The sequence below is a fragment of the Serinus canaria genome, chromosome 2 (assembly GCF_022539315.1).
Source record: "Serinus canaria isolate serCan28SL12 chromosome 2, serCan2020, whole genome shotgun sequence".
In the NCBI taxonomy this organism is placed as follows: Eukaryota; Metazoa; Chordata; class Aves; order Passeriformes; family Fringillidae; genus Serinus; species Serinus canaria.
Genome location: NC_066315.1, coordinates 117,320,247 through 117,344,878, shown reverse-complemented (window position 1 = coordinate 117,344,878; position 24,632 = coordinate 117,320,247). Strand labels below are relative to the sequence as shown.

At 37.4% G+C, this 24,632-nt stretch overlaps 1 protein-coding gene across 4 annotated transcripts; it reads left to right on the top strand.

Annotated features, from left to right (window-relative positions):
- The first annotated feature begins 245 nt into the window (after window positions 1-245).
- Window positions 246-24,125, top strand: MYBL1 (MYB proto-oncogene like 1). Of its 4 annotated transcripts, none has more exons than XM_030238170.2 (16): window positions 246-564; window positions 4,249-4,351; window positions 4,476-4,547; window positions 7,265-7,357; window positions 8,531-8,751; window positions 10,501-10,684; window positions 10,907-10,981; window positions 12,440-12,544; window positions 13,799-14,032; window positions 14,324-14,689; window positions 15,149-15,291; window positions 15,515-15,629; window positions 17,221-17,337; window positions 17,429-17,533; window positions 19,454-19,633; window positions 21,490-24,125. In XM_030238170.2, the coding sequence occupies exons 1-16, from the start codon at window positions 545-547 to the stop codon at window positions 21,616-21,618; spliced, it is 2,262 nt and encodes a 753-aa protein (XP_030094030.2). In that variant the 5' UTR covers window positions 246-544; the 3' UTR covers window positions 21,619-24,125. The 4 variants fall into 4 exon arrangements, with proteins under 4 accessions (XP_030094030.2, XP_030094038.2, XP_030094042.2 ...); XM_030238178.2 differs by having other exon boundaries at window positions 415-564; window positions 12,443-12,544; XM_030238182.2 differs by lacking the exon at window positions 12,440-12,544 and having other exon boundaries at window positions 415-564.
- The last annotated feature ends 507 nt before the right edge of the window (window positions 24,126-24,632 follow it).

Below are 24,632 nucleotides of genomic sequence, written 5' to 3'. Positions count from 1 at the left end.
AGTCCGCCTGCGCAGATTCAAACGGCGGCTCGCGGGGGGGAGGCTGCGCGCGAGATTCGGGCGGCACCGGCCGAGCGCGCCGCGAGCGCCGGCGGCTGAGCCCGAGCGGCGGTGGCGGCGGCCGGTGCGCGGCGGGGGCCGGGCGGGCACAGGGCAGGGCAGCGGAGCAGAGCGGCCCGGAGACGGAGGGAAGGAGGGCGGCGGGCGCCGCCGGAGCCCGCGGCAGCTCTGACAGCAGCGGAGAGCGAGGCGCATTAGGGGAGAGAAAGGGGCCGCTGCGCGCCCCGACCTTGCGGGCAGCGGCCAGGCCGAGCCATGCCTGACGCGCCGGGGCCGGGCCGGGGCTGAGGGCGGCCGCCGGGGCGCTGCGGGCACCGCGGGGAGCAGCTTGCCCTGGGAGGATCCCTGCCCGGCTAGAGGCATTCTAAGCCGCCGGTGCCCTCCTACGTCCCTGCCCGGCTGTGAGAGAGGGAGCCCGGGCGGCTCGGGGGCTCCGTGCTGCGCCCCGCGGCCGTGGCGGCCCCCCCTATGGTGCGCGCCGAGGATGGCGGAGAGACGGCGCAGGTGAGTGCGGGACCAGAGCGCTCTGCGCTTTCTGCCCCCCATCCCCTCCCGGGCAGTGCTGCCTTCCACACCGCCGTCCCGAGCCCAGGTGCTCCCCCCGCGCTCCGGGATCCCGGCCAGGTGCTCCCCCCGCGCCCCGGGATCCCAGCCAGGTGCCGCCCCGCCCCTCACCGCTGCTCTCGGCCTCCTTCCACCGCCCCGGCCTTGGCTGTCACTGCCCACCTCCCTCCCCCCTCCGGCACCCTCGCAGGTATCTCCTCTCGGACTTCTGGGCACCACCTCTCGGGTACAAATCCCGCCTTTCCCCTGGCAGCTGCTTTCACTTCTGTGCTTTCGCTCAGGTCGTCTTTGTTGTAGCTTACCTGGGCAACTGCTCGTCAGTAACAACTACGTTGTCTTCGCAGTAGCTTTCCGTGCTTGTTATTTTCTTTTTGTTGGAGTAACACTTTTTCCTTTTCACCCACCAAGTAGCTTTGGCACAGCCTTGATATAAGGTTTGGGCCTGTTGATTCTTTCAGTATGTTCTATGCAGCTACTTTTTCTCAGCTGATATATTCTTTGACTGAAGATATCACAGTCTAGCCTGAAATATTCCTGAGAGATCACGTTTTGCACAAGGTCTCCAGCAGCTGCCCTAGGTGGCTTTCATACATCTTTTGTTATATTGATATGAGAATGGGTGTGTCTTTGCTTTGTATTCAGAAGGTGGATCTTGGAGATATGTTTTGTTGCTATGGTTATTTCTGTCTTAAATCAGTTTCTGGAAAGTTATAAAGAAATGTAAGAGAAGGATTGGGATTGGGAAAGTAAAGGATACTGGGTGAGTTATCTGTGTCATCTGGGGTTTGTTGTGAATGTATACTTTCATTGAATTGGGGGTGGTTTCAAAGTTATGCATATTAAAACTGCTTTTGTGTTTTCCTCTGACATGGGAAAAATTATAAGAGAGTATTTTTTTGAAAAGCTGCAGATAAAACAAGAAAACAATGCTTTGGTGTTCTAGTTGTGTAAGCCACAAAGGGCTTTGCTTGTAGAGCCTGACTGCTGAAGCTATCTGTTCTTGGCTGTCTCCAAGAATAGCTCGGAGGCAGCATGTTTCTTGGCACTCCTGATCAGTATTTTGTAGTTTAAGGGACTTTCACCTGTGGTATTACACACAGTAGTTTCATTTTTGTCAAGCTTTAGATTGTATGATCTCCCATGGCTGTGGAGTGCTTTGATTTCGTGATTGAAAGTACAGCGGGTTGTGGATAGCAGAGGAAGGTTTGGTTAGAGATCGGTAGCCCAGGGCGGATGTTGTGTCAGTGTCTGATGATGGTATCTCCAAAACTAAATCATTGAAGCTATGAGTTTTCATGAAAGTGACTTCAAGGCTTTTGATCTAGGTGTGAAGTAAGGAGAAAGTGTAATTGTTTTGCACCAAATGGTATTAAGTTTAATCTTACATTCATTTAATGTTAAACTTTTCTTGATTGTTACAGTTGCAAGCTTGATTTTTTTCTTTTAATGGTCCTCAACTCAGAATTGCAAGGACAGCTAGCGCAGATCTCACAAAATATGTACTTTATTGTCCCAGATGTCTTATTTGATGAAACTTGGTGAATGCCTTCCACTTTGGTGCAGTATTTTAGCAGTTTCATGACTGCAAAAGAATTGTCAAAGGAACTGTAACAACCCCATGTGTTTAAAAATCTCGTCTTTTTAATTGGAAACTTAAAATACTAGTCCCACTCATTAATCAGGATTTGATTTATAGTCTGTCATAGCACTGGTCTAAGAAAGACTCAGGACTAGGTGGTTGTTCAGGTGGAATGGAGGTGCCAGAGAGGTTAGTGCCTGCTTGGCTGGCAGAGGCACTGCTGTGGCTGTGGGACACGCGTGCGGTCAGAGAGCTCCCAGGGAGGGCTCTGAACCGCAGCTGCCCCCAGGCGGGGCCCCCACCTGCTCTGGCACTGGAGCTCTCATCAGCGTCACTGCCGTGCACATGGAGCCCTTCTCTGCTTTTGAATCCCCTTGACTTTTCTCCTTACTGGAGACTGCTCACGAACTAGTTTGCTCTGCAGTGGGTGAGGAGGTCGTGTTGACAAAGGGCTTTACAAGAAGGCCTGATTTTAGTTTTACGTGAACTGTATGGCCTACTTGGTATGAAATGGTATTATGAGAAGTGTATTTTGGTATTAATATCCTAAGATAGATCCCTGAAGTTTGTCAAATACCTGTGGAGAAAAGAAAAAAGAGGAGTTGGTCAAAAGGCAGAAAAAAGTGTTACTTCTGAGTTTAAGTTTTGGTTTTTTAAGTCTTAGCCCACTTAATGCAAACCTCTTGAAGTGTTTAGAGCTCATTTTTTTTCCCAAAGTATGATGAAGAACTTGCTGTTGACCTTCCCACAAGTTTGCTGTCTTGTCTTTCAGCGACTCAGCAGAGTTTTAATTTGCTTATGTTTTCCTGCTGCATCATGAAGCTAAGTAGGGCAAATGCACATGCGGTGTAGGATGCGAAACAAGCGCGCAGGAGTTGAGCACTTACTATCCTGTGGTAATGGTTTTGAATAAAGTATGTCCTCGGTGGCTGACAGGAACAGACTTAATGGGAAATAACAAATAATGTGTAAGTGGTTAATCAGCGTGCTGTGCTGATCATTGCATGTTCTAGAAAATAATGGAGAGATCGTCCATAGCACAGGTTAATTTCATTACTGGGGAAGAGTTTTTTTATACTTTTGATTAAAATAATTGAAGTAATTGTCAAGGATGAGAAGAAATAATTTTTGTTTTGAACCTGAATTTATGATATTTTTATCATGCTTTGTACCAATAATAAAATTAAGAAAAAAATTACACTGTAAAACTGCTTTTAATTTAAGTGATGTATTTGGATGGGAGTCCCTTCTTTGTGCCTTTGGTATAATTAATGCAGGGGCACAGCAGCTCTTGTTGTTAGAGCTAGGTTTCCACATGTGTTTGAATTTATGCTAACATGAGTCACTGACACAAGTTTATGCGATGATTCCATGAAGCACTTCCCTGTGCCGCCTGTTCGGAAGGCTTTGTTTATGCACAATGTGGAGTTCGGCATTTCTCCAGTAGATGGAGCGTGATCTACGCGGAGTCGCAGAGGTACCTGGCTGCCCTGCCTCTCTGCGCTTTAGGGCTCAGCACTGAGGCCGAAGTTATTTATTCTGGAACGTGTCTGTCTTCAAAGATTTGTATCTAATTCCTGTAACACCGCGGCAACGCTTTTAGTCAAGTCGGGAGCCCACATGAAATCTCAAGTTGAGATTTACTTACTTAACATTCTTGTTGTGTTTGTTGTTTCACTTGTGGAGGTGGCTCATGAATGTATTTTGCAGCCTAACATCACTCTATAAGCTCATTCATGTAAAATAAAGATGAAAAAATGTATTAGCAATACATGAATCTTAAAAGGTAGTTTTTACTTCAAATTTAAATCTTGTCTTGGAAGGAGTTGTGTCCAGTGTGCGGCCTTGAAATTAAAATTAATTTGGTAATTTGACATGGTGAACTGCTAGAGGCAGACCTTGTGATCGTGCAAATCCCATATGTCATTTTAGAACAATATGTATAGATTGGAAAAAAGCTGCAAGTAATTAGTAAAAAAAGTTTTTCAGAGGTATTTTTAAACTCTGTTTTGATCTTCTTCACTCATGTTGTATGTATTTTGTAGTGAGGAAGACGATGACTTTCAATATATGGATCATGACTATGAAGTACCACAGCAAAAAGGTTTGAAGAAGATATGTAGCAAGGTGAAATGGACTCGTGAAGAGGTAATACTTTTTTTTGTTTTACTTTGATCCCTACCTGATCTTCTTAGCTCATGAAATATATTATTATTTAGTGTTGTATTGGGGTAGCATGTAAAATTCATTGGCTGAGGTTATGTCTTAACAGGATGAAAGGCTAAAGAAGCTGGTGGAACAAAATGGTACAGATGATTGGGCTTTCATTGCTAGTCATCTACAAGTAAGTTGAATCTCTGTTTCAGTTAAGTTCTCTTATTTATTTACTTTGGTCATATGTCTAGCTTGGAAATGAAGTGAAATAGAATCAGAAGCACATAATAAAAGGTATTTTAGAGGGTTTTTCTAAAACAGACTTGATCTAGCTCAGACCTTGAAAAACCTGATGGACTCAGTCTTCAGTGATAGTCTGAAATGATTAAAAATACTTTGTGTTCACACTTGTTATTTGTTTTCATTATGGAATGCATTTCTGTATCTTACTGGTTCCATTACTCATGGTGGCTATAGCCACAGTTCACAGGTTGCTTCTGAAAAAGTTAGGAGAGTGGGTTGCATCTGAAAGAGTGCTTGAAAGGAGCAGGATGAATTTCTTATCTGCCATAGGCAAGGGGGCACATGTGTTTATTTATTTGTGTGTGTTTGTTGGGGTTTTTTTGTTTGTTTGGGTTTGGGTTTTTTTTTTTTATGGTGATGACTGCTTTTCTGAGGTAATGGTAGAAAGTACCTACAACTATAATTGATGGTGTTTGTTTCTCTTTGGAACAAATGCTATAAAATATCTGCTGTGGAATATAAGGCTGAAATCACTTCCTAGAAGTGGTATTGGATATTGAAATATTAGAAATCAAAAAAATTGCACCTCATTCTACCTTTGAGCTTCTTACAATATTGTGTGGGATGATGTGGTTGTATGAACTTCCACTGTAAGGTAAAAAAGGACTTGAATTCTAAATGCTGAACAACTATAACTTTGCATTGTTCTCATCATATTTTTGTGCAACTGTGATGCTTCTATTTTTTTTTTCCAAGTGGAAAAATATAGATATCAGGTAATAAACTCAAAGCTTCTAAATTTAAGTCGGGCATAGGCAAATCCATATTCCTTACATGTACCTTATTCCCTTATAAAAATCAGTGAAATGAGTGGATGGCAAAAGAGAATCAGAAAGCTTTTATATTAACATGTTTGAAAATACATTTGGTGATACTGATATGCATGTATAGCATGGAGTTGCATTTAACAGATCTAACAGTTTAGTAAAAAATTCTCCATCTGAAAAAAAATCCTTCTGGAGACAAAAAAACCTGTTGTCCAGCTGGGCCCAAGTGAGGTTGAAAAAAACGTTCCCCAGTTATCGCAAGAAATGTGCATAATCAGGTGCCTACTGCAGAATCATTGATGTTGGAGGGAATTTCTGCAGGTCATCTGGCTCACAGCCGCTGCTCAAGCAAGGTCAGGCTGCCCAGGTCTTTGGCTTGGATTATCTCCATGGATGGAGCCTGCACAGCCTTTTTGGGTGACGTATTGCAACAGCCAAATAATTGAGGCTGGCGTAATTCACACTTTTTGCTGATGGTCTTTTGCTAGGAAAGCCAAGAGTATTTTGAATTGTAAAGGCTCTCAAACTGCTGTGCTTTTAAACCCTCATTTCTTTGCTGGACTAGGCACAGATAAACCTTCCCTCCATTCTGCCTGAAAAAAGTGAAGATGGCTTCAAGGTCACTCTCAAGAGTGAGAGTGTAGCTTGTAATCACTTGATTTTTTTTTTTTTTTTTTGTGGCTAAGGCAAACTGAAACAATTATATTGTTTCATTCTATCATTTGCTTTGCTCTTCTCTCCAAATCATATTATGATTTCAGAAATATCTAGAAGATAAAAGCACTATAAGGCCACAATTTAAAATGGTTTTGTCCAAATAGTAACAGCTATTCTATATTGAGTTTGTTTTTTACAGTTTCTCTTCAACAGGAAATGATGATGTTTTGCAAAAAACTGTAGCATGCTTTTAATCATACAGTTACTACTTGTGATTAGCTTGAAGGTACTGTGAACAGTGTAATTTCAGGTGTTAGTGTTCTGGGTGTTTTTTCTGGTCTTGCAGACTGCTACGTTAACTTCATCTTAGCATGGTAACACCTTTACTTGGTTGACAAGACCAGGAAAACCTTGCAGTTGGTACTTGCTATCCAACGGCTTGCTCTGAAGCAAGTAAATAATCATGTCCCAGTGTTAAAAAAGTATGCTGTCCTGGGGCAGGCTCTTACCTGTATATTTCTAAGCATTGGACCAACCCTTTCATATAGACAGTTTTTAGGAGGCTAAGTGAAGGTTACTTCTCTTTCATAACTGGGAACAATATTTCAAAAGATCCTTAGTGAAGCTACAGAAAAGCACCATCTGTCCTGACCAGCAAAAACAAGGTTGTTTAATTAGTATATGTTAACTAAATTTGATCTAAATCTGTTTTCCTTAACACTCTAGTAAAGAGCTGAGAATACATTCATTTGGGATTTAGTGAAAAGTGTTTTCTTTTATTTGAAAGGAAAAGTATTTCCTTAAAAAATTCCTCCCCTTATTTAAGTTATAGATAATGTCAAAAATAGATCAACCACAAAGTTCAGAGAAAATGTGGAGTAATGAGGACAAATATAAATTTTTCTTTAAAGATGAGTAAGTTCTAAATTTGATAATCAAGTTAGTACATTGAAATAATTAAATTAGAGCTTCATGCAAGGTTTTTTTTTCCCAGAGAAGAGTTTTTTAATGAGTAAATGAAATAAGAAATGATAAGGGAGAATTTAATGATTATACTTAGAACAAATTTCTAAATAAGTCTTTTAATTTGAAATAAGCTAATAATTCATGCTAGAATGTATTTACAGCTTTATGTATTTCAGAGTATAACAGCTACACTGCTTTTCTAAAACTGTTTCAGAATCGTTCGGATTTTCAGTGCCAGCATCGGTGGCAGAAGGTACTAAACCCAGAATTGATTAAAGGTCCCTGGACTAAAGAAGAAGATCAAAGGGTAACAAAAGCTAATAGATACTCTGCTTTTTAATAAAGTTGACATATGACTGCTAAGAATGTGTACTTTTTTTAAGTTCCATTTCCATATAGTTGATGTCTGATGCGTCTTGTGACATGTATACTTTTATTACATTATGATGTATGAGAAGAAAAAAATTCTCTCCTAAGTAGATGGAATGTTGAGTCTGCTCAAGCATTTAATTTCCCATTAGTGAGATTGCTGGCTGAATTACTCTAGTTTATCAAGTGAGGGGGGAATCTCTTTGTAGCACTAAAGGTTAAAGGTCTCATTTACATATTTTGTTCCTCAACACCACCAGACTTGAAGGGTTCGGGAATAAGGGAAATTATTTCATAACCTACTGTTACAACCCTGAGATCAGCTTATTTAGTTAGGGCATAGTGCTAATAATGCCAAAGTTGGGAGAGTGATCCTGTATAGGCCATTGGACTTGATGATCCTTCTGGTTTCTTTTCCGCTCAGAATATTCTGTGAAACCATTTCTTTGTGTAAAGAAGCTATCAGTGGTTTAGGCTCCTTTTTCACCTAGCTGTTTTTAATCCATACTGTAGCCTTTTGCCTGCACAACCTGGACTGCCTGGTGGGGAGATGCAAATACAGATTTCTTGTGGTATTTCAAACTTGTTTCTTGTTCCCACTGTTTAAAACTGTTCTAAGATATTTTAAACTACTGTTTACCAATTTATGAATATGGTCTTTCTAATCTATTATTTTTACAGTTCTCATTAGTCTTTTAAGAAAGAGCTTCTACTCTGTAAAAATTCCCAGCCTCCATTCCATTTCTAGATGTAGAGGCGTGGCGCTTTTCTCATATGAAATTGTTGAAAATAGTCAAATGAATTGCTTACCCGTTTCTTTTTTGTCCTTTCCTAATGTCAGCTTATGCAGTGGGTGATGGAAAGGAAACTTCCAAATGAATGTTTTCATCAGTATACACTTATATTCTAAATAAGAGAGAATTTGGAGTTAGTAATTTCTGATTTCTTGAAAAATTATTTTTAAACCCGCAAGTCACTGTGTGCCTCCTTAAGCCTGATATCTGTTGCCTATTAGATTGCTATTCTAAAATGTGTGTTTATCACTGTTCTCAGCCTTTGATTAGGTAAATTAGGTTTCTGAAATTGTAATGTGCTTTCATCTGTATTGCAGGTTATTGAATTAGTTCAGAAGTATGGTCCAAAGCGCTGGTCTCTAATTGCAAAACACCTGAAAGGAAGAATAGGCAAGCAGTGCAGAGAAAGATGGCATAACCATCTCAATCCTGAGGTAAAAAAGTCTTCGTGGACAGAAGAAGAGGACAGAATAATCTATGAAGCTCACAAGCGTTTGGGAAACCGATGGGCTGAAATAGCAAAACTGCTTCCTGGAAGGTGCTTTTCAACTCTATTTGTGTTAAACGTTGGAATATGAAAAGTACTCATCTCAGTACCCTTTCAAATCGTAACTTGTTCGTTAGAAAGCATCTGCTGAGACTTACATCAAAACATAGTTATCTTGATAGATGCCAAAAATCTTTCACATTTGACCTGTATTCTTAAAAAGATGTCAAACCCATAAAAAGAGCTCTAACCATTTGTGGGTGTTTTCAGATTCTTCCTGATTGCGTAAAAACCCTCTGTAACAGAACTGAACTGAATTAACTGCAAGCAGTGGTAGAAAAGTGGTTTGATATCAAACTTGATCTCCAAGTGCATTCATTAATATGCATTTGATGGTGACTTTCCTGATTTAAGATCTGAATTTTTTTTTTTTTGTGTGTGTTTGTAGCACTTGTTGAACTGGACACTTGTAAAAGAAAATCTTAGTAACCTTCAAAAGTCCAGACTTAGGAGTCATGCATTGCAAAGTTAGTTGGTTATCATGAAGTCTCTAAGTTAAGAATTAATTGTATGCCTTGTTTGCCTTTTATTTCTTTCAAGTTTCACTGCCGATTTGCTGTGGAAAACAAGATTTTAGTGTGAGAACAGTTTGATGAAATAATTATTTTACCTTGTACCATTTACTGAAATTCAGTGTTAAGCTGTCCCTTTCTGAATTCAGTTTATGTGTTGAAGAGGTAACTGTCTTGCTGTGCCTGAGGAATATCAGCATTTGTTACCTTGGTGTAATGAGGGATGCGTGCTTAAAAATGTTGTGTTTTGATGAAGTGCACAATCCACGGCTCACAGTAAATACTTTGGAGGAATGCGAAGAGAATGGGTTGCATCTAAATAGAATTTTGGAGAGGAAAGATGAGTTTGACAGAAGAATTCCTATTTACTCCCTTGTTTATTGTCAATAAATCTGATACACTTAGCTAAAGACTGCTAAAGATCATAGACCTGGGAGATCTGTAGAGTCCAACACTACTGGGATGAAAAAGGGGAATACTTCTTGGAGTGCCCTTAAATGAGAACGGGGCTTTAACCAATTTTTGTTTCTGTGTACCTCTGTCTAAGACTAGGAGTAATAATGCTAGTGTTTTAGACAGTAATGCAGTTATAGTCTACTCTCACCTTAATGTTTGTTTAGTGTTTTCAGTGATTTCAGCCTGCTTGTCAAAATGCCATGCCTGTTTTATCATATCTATGATCAAGGGCATGAAGAGGTAGTAGGATGTTCTTCCACAAAGCTGCACATAAAATGTAGAACGGGGGTTGCAGGCTGTCAATTTTAGAAGGGATGTCTTCCAGTAGCAAACACCAGCCAAAGTGCCTTTATTATGTTTTGGGACAGCAAAGTGATTTTCTTAGCTACCTGCACTGCAAATTTATAGCAGAGGGGTAAATAACTATGTGTTCATTAAACTGTTCCAAGTATCTAAGAAAAAAGGTTCCTCATTGTGATTGCAGTCAGAAGCAAGTCTTTCTCCTTTTCTGCTTTTAATTTCTGGCAAGTCTTTCTCCTTTTCTGCTTTTAATTTCTGGCACACTTGAAGTTTAGTAGAAGGAAGTTCTAAAAAGAGTAGCTTTCTAGTCATTATGCCAAAACTCTACTGATTACAGAACTTTCGGTCTAAGCTGCTGGAGCTTTCTGAATTTGTGGCTTCAGATTAACCTACTGTACAAACCCTGTCAATTTTGTCATATATTAAATTTTGAGATTTGGAAACAAGTCACTGTTTTGTGCTTTCATTTTAGGACGGATAATTCAATTAAAAATCACTGGAATTCAACAATGCGAAGAAAGGTGGAACAGGAAGGATATTTGCAAAGTGTTATAAAGTCTGAAAGCGCTAGTTCTGCTGAACTTCAGCCCCAACCTTGTCTGACTATGGAACACTTGCACACTCAGAATCAATTTTATGTGCCTGTTCAGACACATGTAAGTACAAAATTTAAGACAATAAGTATTTCCCAGTTTCAAATAATTGATTTGGTTTGAAACAAGAAACACACATGAAAGATTGAAGATCTGTTGAGTATTTTTGTGATTTTATGGCAACTCAGGATTTGTAAACCATAAATAATTAATGTATAATAAACTAGAGTTGATTTTATATCCTCATTTTCTTGAGGGTTTGTAAAATGTTTTATGTCTTTTTAGATTCCAGCATATCAGTATGCCTCACCAGAAGGCAGCTGTCTAGAACATGCTCCATCTTCTTCCAACATAGTTCAGGTAAGTTGTTAACAGCCTTAATAAATTAAAGAGAATTTACTGCATAGTATTATTCAGTAAAATGAAAATATGTGTATCTTCAAAATGACTGGTAGTCTTTATCATTCACCTACATTTATATTGGTTCCTCTGTAAGTAAGCTTGTTAGTGTAGTTGGTAGTTTTATGTAGGAAAAATGAAGCTTTCTATATCCCAGATGCATTGGTTCTGACAGAAATACGGCTTAAAACATAGTCTGTTTGTTAAATCTTGCGGCTAAATTGTGACCTATATTAGTATTACCTAGCTTATGAGAGGTTTAAAGACAAGACTTTACTATTTACATCTTTGTAATAAATATAACCCTATCTGAAAAACTCAACTTTCTGTGACTTTCACTTCTGGCTTTGCTCTTTTATTCTCATTAGATTTTATTTGTTTCTCACTGATAAACATCTTTCAATCAGTTGCCCTTTTGCAGCATTCTAAATGCTGAAGAATTAAGGAATTTTAAAACAAATAGAAATTGGATGTATTATTTCCTTATGCTTTTTTGGCATCACTTGGAATATATCTGAAATTCCTCTTGTGGTGCAGAATGAATATAGATCTTGGTTTCTAATATGACGCTTTGGAAGAATTCTTGTTTATTTGCAATTAGTAAAAGAAGTAAAAGAAGACACAGGGAATAATACATGGATTTTTTTTTTTTTTTTTGGTGTTAGATAGTGGAATTCTGTAGAACTCTCTACCTAATCTGAAGTTTCCCTGTGCAGGTCATCTGTTTCATGCATTTTCTTCCCTGATAATGGTATAGGAATGCAAGTCACAACAAAGCCTCAATTGGCTTTTGGCAGTCTGGATTGCCCTACACAGAAAAGTATAAGATACTTTCTGCTCCTTGAAGTACTCTCTAAACTGGTGATAGCATATATCCTCACCTATATTTATAGTAATAATGGAAGGTATTAAGGAGGTTAAGAACAAGCAAACCAATCAAAACCAATTAGTTAATTTTCTTTTCTGATAGTAGTGGTGGGATTGCTTGTATAAATACTGGGTCAGAAAATGCTGGTTTGAAACACTTTCTCGCACACTTAGTGAGGATAAATAACACAGAATTGTAGAAACTGCAAACATACAAACCAGTGTGCCAGCACTTGGTTCTATTTAAGATAGAATATAGTAACTTTAGTTTAAATAGTTGTTTAGCACACAGATAACTTACAGGCCATATTAGAATCCAGTTAAAATACCACCTTACACACCACTTTGATATTAGATCCATCTCCTGGTAATTGGAGTTGTTTCAGTTGTGGGTGACTTCTGTACTGCAAAATGGGATACAACCTGAACAGTTCTGTTCCCTCTCTGTGTGGATTCCTGTTAAAAATACAACTGTGTTATAATGCAGAATCTTTATTGTGAAGAGGTGGTGGAAGTAAAAAATAGTAATGGCTTCTTTCTTAAATTTTTCAGCAGCCATTTATTGATGATGATCCTGATAAAGAAAAGAAAATAAAGGAACTTGAATTGCTACTTATGTCAGCAGAGAATGAAATCAGAAGAAAACAAATGTCTTCTGTAAGGACTGTAAATTTCTCTAAATATTTGAATTTGCATTACTGAGGTTAATCCTCAGAAATTCAGTAACGGTTGTGTGGTTTTAGTATGGTGTTTTTTCACCTGACCCTCTAAAATCAAACCTATGGCTGTTGCATTGGAAATCAAAAATCTATATATTAGAACTGAGACAACTTATTTTTAGTGCAGTTTTCTAAACTGTGAAGACAGCAGCAATATGACCAGTGATTTGGCAGTTCTTAAGACCTGGTATTTTAATCCTCTTCAGGAGGTGACATGTTTGATATTGCCATTCAGTTTTATGGATCAGCAATATTGATCCTATGCCCAGTAGAGGTGAAAAATAATGGGTTTTGCACCATTTGATTTTGAAATGTCCTGTAGATTATATTTTCCTCGAACTTCAGTGTGAGTGCTTGCAATACTTAATATTCACATTTGGACATGACAAACACTAAATAAATATGCACTGTGCACAGTTTGTGTGTAAATTCAGTGGACTTTGCCTAATTCTGTAGAATTAGGGTGACTTGCAGATGGCAGTCACTGATTTCTTCAGAGGGCTGTGCATATCAGACACCTAACTAACTCAACCATATTGATCACTAGTTTAGGTTACAGGTGAACTTCAGATTTTATATGGCAGAGTTATTCCTGGCATTCTTTTGAAACAGTGCAGTTCTGCTTATCTAGTAGCATCTGTTTTACTTCTAGATTTCCAGTGAAAATTAAAGTTTGTTTCTTGGGTATTAAGTAGTGTACTAAAGTGGGATAGCCTTTTAGAAGTTTACTTAACTATTAATGCAAAATCTGCATTAAAAAAAAAAAACAGATCAAACAAGTATTATTTCACACTCTAGAAACATTTTCTAATCTTAAAATTAGAAGTTCAGTGTTCTGTACTGAAGATGACTTCATATACTGGTGTTCAGGTACTCAGGAAACTTGGCATCAGAGATGGCTTCCAATACAGCCCATAATTACCTAAGTTGTGAGTGTGTATAAGATATGAATGTAAGGTAAGATAAAAATCTTACACAATTTGAGAATGTTGAGCGTGTTAATATAAAGAGAAGACTAATTTCTTTAATTGAAACAGACAATTAGTATTTGAAAATGCCAAAATGAATAGTTATACTTGGTCTGTCTTAGTCTTTCCACAGACTACTTTTATTCCCACCCTACAGTCACATAATTGACTCTTTTCAGCCTCTAAGTTGAATGAGATTAACATGTTTCTTCATAATTTTTTAGCAAGCTGGAAGCTTGTCTTGTTGGTCTGGAAATTTTATCATGGAGGATTGTATGCCTAATACACTAAGTAGCCTTGAGGAACAAACAAGTAATTTCTACAGCATGGATGAGACCCGCATCACACCTGTTCAACAGAATTCACCACCTAAGTATTTGGGTGTAGAAGCAAATAGAATGTTAACACCTCTACAAACCATTCCAGAATTTGCAGAGGCACTAGATCTTATGGAAATTGTAAGTTTGAGTTCCTTGTTAAAAATAAGTGTTTAATTAGGAGTGTCAGCATATGCAATATGTGTAAAATACCATATTTTGTATTAGTCTATAATTTCTGCCTTATCAACTGCTTTATTGCCTTTTTTAAAAGAATTGTGTCTTAAAATATCCAGTGTTTTATGATTTGTATGAAAGACACAGAGAATAATTCAGGATATGGCTTGTGGTGGTAGTGGGCTGATAGATTGGCTTGGACATTCTGAAGTAATCTTGGATAAGCCTGCTTGTGTTTTGCATCCTGCCCCACAGGATCCAGTAGCATGGAGTGATACGTGCTTTGAGCTCTCCGAGGCTGTTGTATCCCCTGTCAAGCCAGCTCCAGTGAAACTAATGCGGCTCCAACACAGCGAAGGGGCTGCTGAGTGCCAGTATAATGTCGGCGTTATGCTTGATGGCAAAAACCACAGCAGCATCAGTGGGGATGAGGAAACAGTTTTTTCATCAACCTCAAACTTAAGCAAGTTCAGCAATCCACCTGCTATCCTGAGAAAGAAGAAGAGATTGCGTGTTGGGCAGTCCCCGGTTACTGAGCTGAACGACGGCCTGTGTAATGATTCTGTCAATGTTGCACTAAAGCGCACGCCAGTGAAAACACTACCATTTTCTCCATCACAGGTGAGTGCATTTGGAAATAGGGCTAAATGTGAAGACTGTGGGGGTGGGTTATAAGTTGTAAGTAGTTTCTTCCCTAGTAGTACATTGTAGCCTAAATAAATATGTCAAAAAACTTCTTAAAACATCTGCATAAGGGTAAATATATTAAAAATATACTGTTAAACAACCTCTCTTTTGAAGACTAATGGGGAGGGCGGTAGCAGCAGTGGCAACCTGTGTCTCAGCTCACACTTTCTTATGCAAATAATTATTGATGGAGACCTTTTGTCTCTGTGACCTAATTAAGAAGTAGGGATTTTAAGAAGAAAATCAAGGTTTCAGCAATAAGTAAGTCAAGAATAGAGTATTGGGATTTGTCAGCTAAAGTCTTTCAGATATAATTTGGGGGGTTTTGCTGTTCAGCACAATGGTGAAATTTTGTCCTATAAGGTTGCTTTTTTTTTCCTTTCTTGTGCTTAGTTTTTCAACACTTGTTCTGGAAATGAACAGTTTAACTTTGAAAATCCTGCATTTACATCTACTCCAATCTGTGGGCAGAAAGTTCTTATTACAACTCCTTTACACAAGGAAATGACACCACAAGATCAAAAGGAAAATGTGGGGTAGGTTTATTTCATTAAACATCTGGTGGTGTTATTAAATTAAAGTTTATTACACATGGGGTAATGCTATGGTGATCTCAGTACTTTCAGATGCATGGTGGTGATATCTGTTGTATAAATAAAGGTATTTTTAAATGTTTCTTAGATTAATTTTATTACATTGCTAATGATAAAATATTAAAATGTTAAAATGCACATATGAATGCTTTTCTGTGCTTAATAGTTTTAGAAGTCCCACAATGAGAAGATCTCTTTTGGGTTCAACACCAAGGACACCAACTCCTTTTAAAAATGCTTTGGCTGCTCAGGAAAAAAAGTATGGTCCCCTCAGACTTATGGTATGTGATTATATGTTTCTTTCCTTTGTTGAAGTCTAAATGCCCTCTTGGTTTTGAGGTGTTGTAAGCCTCAGTGTGATCTTAAAAAGCATTTGCTTATCCTAGAGAACAGCTGGAATGTGAATCAAAGCTGCTTTGGATCTGGTTGTTAGACTTGTATCCTTCAGTGTAGTATGAAGGCATGGTCTTCTTGAATAATAATTTAGTACATATAATAATTTGATCCACGGTAATCTTAAATGCATCAGTTTCATGTTTGTGAGTTGTTTTGAATTTGCCTATCTTTGCTAAAACTGTATCTCTTACAATGCGATTGCATAATTGCCTGAAATTTTAATACTTTAGATTCTATTTTTTCAAAAGAAAAATTATAAATCAGAGAATGAATGGGTGTGGATTCTCCAGCTGGGTAATCTGGTAAGAGCAAACTGCTGTAGATTAGTATGACTGACCTCATTATTTTAAACAACTTTCACATTTCACTTGAAAAACTGTATTATCTTTGAATGTTCTGGGCTATGTAAGAGCTGAGTTGTTCTTTGATTTTGGTGCTTCTACAGCACTAGGACTGAAACTAGGTGTTTACCACAGTGTGGTAAACTTGAGTGATGTTTGCAGTTTTCTTCATCCTAAATCCCAAAATTTTAGTATAGCAGTTCATGATCCTCTGATTCAGCTGGCTTTCACACACTTTTTTTTTGTTTTGTTGACTGTGGATAATGTTACCTTATTTTGTTAGTTTGTTCCAAATGAATTAAATTTTTGTTCTCTAGCCTAGCTAAGGTATGTTAATGCATAATAACTTTTGGAATTCAGGAGACATATGCTTTTCAAATTCTGAAAAGATTCCAGCCAATATATATTGACTGCTTATTTTCTGCAAACACAGAAGGTAGCTCAGACTTTGCCACAGGGCTTGGCACCATCTGTGTTACCCTATAGATTCACAGTCCCTCACTATGCAAATGGAGTGGTTTGGCATTCCTGTTTCTGTCCACTATTAACCTCCTGTTCAAAATCAAATTTTGAGGGCTTAAGGGAATTCTTCTCCTGTTAGTACACAAAGGAGCCATCTGTATGGCTTCTGTGAAATTCTGTACTGTACTTAGGACTATCAATGTCTTATTCAAAGATTTGTGTTAAAATTGGTATAAATTCATTTCACAACAACAGTTACACATTTCCAGTACAGTTTTTTAGTGTGTTTTTATGCATGTATATATATACATATATGTGGTTTATGTAGGTATTTAGTATATATAAATTACTTTTATCCCTTTTATCAGTGGATAACCATTTGCAAACAAGTAGTTTGTCTTCTTTAATGCTACCTTGCATTTTTTGAGGCATTATTGTGTGCATATATATGTTTTATCTGGCTAAAAATAATGTGGAGTAAAATGAACTTAAAATAATCTTCATAGCCTTGAAATGTAGCCCTGTGGTTTTTAACTACGGTAGCTTAGGTCCTTTCTTGCTATGTTTTGCAAGATCTCTTTTCTGGCCTATGTTAGCTGAAAGTAGAATGTTGTAAGAACTGGCCACTAATAGACTTCCTGTATTTTCTTCTTCAATTTTAATTAATGTTTAGTCACAACCACTTGCCTTCTCGGAGGAAGACATTAGGGAAGTTTTGAAGGAGGAAACTGGAACAGATATATTTCCCAAGGAGGAAGATGACACCTTGTATAAAAACTGCAAGCAGGAGGTAATATGACAATAGTAATTTCAAATAGGTAATAACTGCTTTGAAAGAATATTTTACTTTTTTTTTTTTTTTTGCAAAATGTTTATTTCAGCACAACTTTTCTAAAAAAGTCAGAAAATCACTGGTCCTAGATCCACAGGATAAAGAGGAAGTTGGGGCCCAGCGTTTGACAGAAGATAATAGTTTAGATGTACAGGTAAGAATTAAACCAAACTAATCTAAGTGAAGAGTATCACTGGCAACAAAATTTAATATGGAACTGTGTATCTTTTGTTCTGCCCAATAAAATAAATTTTTGGACTGAACTTGATAGATTAATGCATCTAGAAAGTGAAAAATACCTTCAGTTTGAAATATTGTTTTAAGTACTTAAGAAATAGGTGAGCATTGGGCTTGAATTCATGCATGAATTTTTCCTTTCAGCCCTTCAGAGTAGGTAAAATAATGTGAATGCTTCACAGGTTTGTAGCAAAGCTGTTTCCATGCTGGTTGCCTATAAACTTTAGCATACACAGCATGCTGAAGCTTTCTGTAATATACCAGGAAGATGACATTTGCTCCTGTGCTGTGCATGCTTGACAGTCTGGCAAATGTGTTCTGAAAATACCTAATTGCATATTAGGCAGCATGTTTTTCCTGCTTCACATAGTAGGGGAATACTAGAACAAATATCAAGCGTGTAAAAGATGAAGTTTGTGTGCTTCCTATGCCTAAAGGAATTTGAGTACTTCTGCCTCAACAAACAAGACATGAGGAAATCAGATATGAGGCTATTTTGATCCCTTTTTCCTTTAAAAAGAAGGTTAATGTTTTTTCAGTGGAGTAATTGAATAGCTTACTCTTTAGTCTTGTAGGAAAACTTCGTTCCAATGAGTTCTTAATGCATGTATGTGTTTAATGCTCAAAGAGTAAATGTCTGTAATTCTTGATTAAGTTTAAGGCTGTATACAGGATGTCGGAGCCAAGTTCCTTAAAAAGCCAGTGCAAGGTGCTTAGGTCATACTCCTTTCTAGCTGATTTTCTAAATTCCCTTCTAAAGTGCCTCTTAGACTCTGTGCCAAGCCTTGGAATCTTCCTGCTGGGTATTGGGTGCTCTGCCACCTAGTGGGAATTGCCAGCTTCCCCAGAAGCATCTCTTGGAAGGAGCAGCAGCGCTGCAGCCCTTCCAGTCATGACCAAAATGCCTGTTGTTCTCTTAGTGATGTCTTGTTATGACACATCATTGTGGATTACTGAGTCCAGGTTAAGATACACCTTGATGTTTTGGTCCATTAAAGGCTGGGAACTTCGGAAAAGTTGGGTTTTCCTTCATTTTTATAAGGAATGCTGGTGCAACAAGAGCATTCACTCCTAGCAAGAGAGAGAGTAGTAGTACCTTATTTAAAAGTGAAAAATATACCAGTCTTTAGGTAGAAATTGTGTGTCCATGTGATGATAATTTAGGAATAAGGTCTGAGGAAGAATAAATCCTTAAAGGTGGTTTAATGCAGTTTAATGGGGTGTTTTTGTAAGCAAGCAAATATTTAGCCATTGTTACTGTGAACTAACTTTTGGTCTTTAAAATTGACATATATTTGTCTTCCACTTTTGTATGCTGAAGCTGAATTAATTTATGTTTATTTCCATAGACATTGCCAATACATAAAAATCTTCTGGAAGGATCCATACAGTGCTTATTTCAGTTCTTAAAGCAGTTCCTCCCCCTAAAATTGTTGTGATATTGCTTTTTTGATTCTAGTCTCCTTGTCCTTACTTTCACAAGGATTGTCCTAGACGTGAAAGTGATTTTTTCTTTTAAACTGTTCTGTAGTTACCCCCTTATCAAATCTTGTTCTTAACAAAATATATCAGAGTGGCATGGCTTTAGAGTAAAGAAACTGTCCACTCAGTGATACCTAAACTATGCTAGCAGCTGCTTGTTGTACTACGGATCCCAGTATGGACCAGGCTACTTCTTCATATACTTCATTACATTTTCTTTTCAGATTCTTCCCTAGGGTCTTTCTGATAGTATTTACTTTATTTACATTTTGGCTTCTCTGAAGGCAGCATTTGAAGTCTTTTTGTATTACTACTAATTATTATTCCTGTTCTCTACTCTCTTTTTTGTCAATAGTCAAAAAATGCATATACCACATCTTTATTAATGACACCATTGTTGGAAATACAGGACAACAGATGTAACCTGACATCAGAAAAACAGGATACAAATCCAGCAAACAAAGCAAATGCAGTAATTAAGAAGAAACTGAATGCATGTGCTACAAAAAATGTCAAAATGGAGAAAACTCTTCAGGTCTGGATGCAAAGAATTCTGTTAATTCTGTTAGTGGGTTAACAAAGAAATTTTGTGTTGCTTTATTTCTGTCTTGCACTAATATCTAGAATTGTTGAAACCAGTGATCCGGTTTCAGTGTTTCCATGATTCTTATTTCTTGTAAGTTGGTCATTTTTCTGTAAAGTGTTTATTCTTAGCGAAGCTCTTTAAACACAACCCTGATGTTTCACACTTTGTTTCAGTAAAACAAACTGATTTTTCACTAAGATTTGGATATGGGGGGTGAAAAATCCAGGGTAGGAGGAAACCAACAAAACAGGTTTGGGTGCCCAAGACTAGGAGTTAGAAAACTTGACCTGGTGCAAACCAAACTTCTTTAGGACTTTAGTTTCTCAAATTTGTCTGGTGCTTACTCTTCATAATAAGCCCAGTGGGATTCATTAAGCAGAGTTTATCCACAGATTCTGTTTGGTAATTGTTCTTGTAGCAGGCCTGTTCTTTTACATACGTATATTTTCCATTCTGGTAAAACCATTGAAGCTAGTTTTCCCTCTGTCCTGATCACCAGCTTTAAGAAGAGATTTCTTTGACCTTTGTGTCAATTCCAGTTTGTCCCATAGGGGGTTAATGGATAAGGTATTTTTGTCTTCTCAGAATATCTACAACTCTGTATTAATGAAAAAATTAAAAAACAAAAAACCCAGAAGACAGGACACCTGGAGCCTGACCTTCCATATTCTACTTAATTGCTTTAACAATGATGTTTTTAAGTAGAGAGACAACAGTCTTGCTTTCTGATCTTTTCTTATGAGGAAGAAGAACAAAGTTCATTTAATTGTGATATTAAAAGTAAAAAAAAAAAACCAACCAAAAACAAAACCCAAAAAATTCTTTTGCTGCAAATTGTAGCAAACGTGAATACATCTATCTGTCCCAGAAGTATGGTCTTCAGAATACTTGAAAGGGGAACTTAGTCATAGTATACTCACAAATATTTTCATTGAACCATCTTTTTTCCTTTTTTCCTGGAGAATTTCCCTTTCAGTTTTGTGGCTTCTCTAACTCCAAGTCCCTTCCATGAATCAAGTTCTGCTGAATTTACAGAGAAGCTCAAACAGCTAATTTTCTTTGTGAATCATGTGGAACTGATACTTTGGATCAGTTTCCAGCTCCATGTGGGAGGGAGAGGATCTTGCATTCTTCATCATGCTACAGTCAGCCAGTGTCAGGTCCAATTTGGAGCTGAAATGAATCAGCTCAAGATTCAGTACCTTATGTGAAGATGTAGGCTTTGCTTCATGGAAAAAGCAGGACTAGTAGCTTAATTATTCTTCCATTCATCATTGTCATTCCCAGTTCCTTTGCTGTTTCTAATATATTCCCCAAAAATCTGACCCTTCTTCCACAGCTGTCACTTGGTTCAGTGAAGTTCTTCACAATGTTCTTTTTCAGTTCCCAATTCATTTTACCCTCCCTGGTGTCTCCAGACAGCTGTCAGTAAAGTGTTTTTCTGCCTGTTGAACTTAGCACATTTAAAGAGGAAGACATTCAAAGAGAAGATAACTTCATTAGCTGCCCTTTTATGTATTAATTGTTGAACTGGTTAGACTCTACTGAAGAGTGTTTTTCATTTTGTGTGTTTGAACTCAAAGCATAACCCAGATGCACTGCTGGGGAGCTGGATTTAAGAGATGGTGAGGGAGCTTTGTCACAAGTTTTAGGTATTGTACTACATCTGAATCTGGATCCTTCTCAGTAAAATATATTATTGCTAGGCTTTAATAATTCATTACTACTCTGAAATATTGTATGAGAATTGCTTAAGTATTTTAGTTTGTTAAAAGAACTTTTTAACAGAATTTTATTTTATGCAGCCAAGTCGTGACTGGGAGGCAGTTGTTTATGGAAAAACAGAAGACCAGCTTATCATGACTGAACAAGCAAGAAGGTATCTGAGCACATACACAGCTACCAACAGCAATTCAAGGTCTCTGATACTGTGATGGTCACTGCAGCTGACAACCATCTCTTTCCATTGAAACTGAAACAATGCTGAAGGCGATTCCTGTGCCATACTTGGGAATTAAGTCTTTGAGAGAGTCTGCCAAGGGAAACCTTAAAGCTACCTTAAAGCTTCCTTTCTTCTTTTGACTGACAAAGAACAGACATGAAGCTCTTGCATTCGTTACGAAGGGATACTGCAAACAGTTCTGCAATGAATTTTTTAGATATTAAAAGAGTAACCCCCTAAAATATAAAGAAGGGTAAAATACATTGCAGTACTGATAACATACAGTTTTTAGGTCTATTTTTCATATTTATTCTTTTGACTTGCATCGCTTTTTTATCTGTTAGAGCATTTTCAATATAGAGTAGGTTTATAGGTTGTTACTGGTTTCCAAACGAGCAACATACATGACTGAATGTGCTTTTGCTTATGTAGCATTTTTCTAGTATATAAAGAAACACAATGGAAAGGAGTACAAAGGAAGGATAGAAAGTTGCACTACTAATTTTTTTTGGTATGCTGCAAAACAATGAAATTAACTACAGTGTTAAATATATTTATTTGCAAATGGTACTAGAAGTAGACAGAGGGGGGTGAATTAAGTTTAGTGTAAAGCATCAGTATTTTCTTCATAAATCTCAAAATGAGATGATTGTTGAATGTATTGTACAGTATGTAGGAACAAGCAAAATTTTGTAAATTGGAAAGGAGTCTGTTTTTATAATTTATTTCCATTTCAAAGCTTAAATGTAGATATTTATATGTATGCAGGTTGTCTAGAGGCCAATGTTGTTTCCTGTTAAAACAGCTAAAATGGAAAAAGGACAAGCTTAAAATATATGAAATAGCAGAAGAATTACAGTGGTGAAGTGTAAAAATCTATACTGTATGTTACATCTACGTAAAGATTGCACTATAGCCCTAAAATCATGTTGGTCTACAACATAATTACAAGGTATTCCTATATTATACAGCAACTGTTCCTGTACCTTGTTTAAATATATTTAGAAAGAAATGGTGGGGTCTTATATGTGACCGAGGAGTACTTTGTCCTGCATAGGAACTAAAAACTAATGCATTTACAATATGTATATTTTATTCCTTTTTTTTTTTTTTAAAGAAACTTGGCACCTTGGATCTCAAAACAATTTATCTGCACTTAACTTTGACCATTATATACTGACTAAATGTTTGAAGAGCAAAGAGAACATTCTTTTATTTATGAAAAATCTTTGTCCTTATTTAAAGGTATACAGGTCACAACACTTGCTTTAGTTGCCTATTTTAGGTATTTGCACTTATTTTATGTCTTTATTTTTGGTTTTGAAGGAATGTTTTGGTTTGCTTTTGTTGTAGAGATTTTTATGTAGTTAATTTCGAGCAAGTTATAATGGAGTGCTCTCAACAGAATACTGACAGGTAAATAGAATTGTACACTGTAGTTTTAGTTATTTATAATTCAAACACTCTTCCTCTCCACTCCCGGGTGTGCTGCTACAGATCGTGGCAGAATCGGCTTGCTGCTATGAGAGATGGAAAGAGCGAGCATCATATGCACTGTATGTAAAATTACATGATGTCAGGTTCTCTAGTTAACTTTATGAGATCAACCAGTACTATGCAGGGTGTGGAAAGTGTTCCTAACACTTTAATATCAAAGATGGTAGAGAAGAATTAATTAATGGAGAAATTTAACATGTGATGAGCGGCACAAGGAAGGTAATGGGTTCTTAAACTTTTTAAAAGCATCTCAAAGCTTATACAATCCTTGTTTTTATGAGCTTTTTGATATTGGCTCTGATAGTAATAGGCACAAACATTTTTAGTAGTTTTTAATTCACATCAAAATTTTAAGGGGGGCGGGAATCCTATTATAAGCAAGGGATCAGAAAATGCCCATCATGCCAGGATTACTCCTCACCTAGCAAAATTTAAAGGAGTCAATTGGAATTCTTGGCAGTACTAGATTTAGGTGTGCATTACCAGAATGGATTTAACAGCAACATGTCATGCTGGAGACAGCATTTAATTCACAAAAAATGAAATCGGACATTAGGACAGAATGACTATCTAGAATCTGGATGGTATACTGAAGTAGAAATGGTATCATCAAAGCTACCTATACCAAGTTTAAGCATAGGTTTATGGTAAGTAGTCAAAATTTGTGTTGGTATTGGTTGGATCGTTTAGTTAACTCCTACTTTGTTGCTTTAGCAGGAAGGTTTTAATCTTTCATATGTCAGGCATCTTATTACTTTTTGAATGTTGTGTGCATTTGCATTTCTTTCAGTTTATAGGTAAATTGTACATGCAGCAGCCAAACTTGCATGAAACCTAAATACATATTACACCATATTTTTGTTCTAAGGTTTGACATAAGGTGCAACAAATGCCTTGTTTATCTTAGTTTTTGTTGTACTACAAACTTTTCTTTTATGTAAGAGAATCTCACAATACAGACCGTGTTAATGTCAGAAATAAAGCATCTATGTACCAGGTTACTGTAAGTGTCTTTTGTTTGAAAACTGTAACACTCAGTGCTCTTAAAGCAACATGCATGTATGTGTGCCTGTGGAACTGCAAGAGACCTGTGTTTTCTGGACTGGGCAGACACAGCAGATGTGGAAATGAGTGGGTCACACAGCAGGATGGAGTCCCTTGGCATTGCCTGCTTCAATCCAACCTGCATGTAAGCCTACTTGTATCTGATTATCAGTTTATATTTGTCTCTCAAAGGTGTAACACAAATTTTTATGTGTAGAAGACAATTTGAGGGATGAATGCTGACGGTATAAAGCTTTAGTTACATTCCTTTCATTTGTAGGATAGAAGTATTTTAGTATGTGTGCTTGAGTCTTGGGAGGTAAATGCAAGTCTAAGCTATGCGGTATGATTTTTTTTTCCCCTCCCCTAAGTAGTTATCACATAAATGTATTAATCTGATTTAGTGTTAGACTTAAACTCTTATTTTGATAGAAATGTGGGCATTCAATGCAAAATTTCAATTTC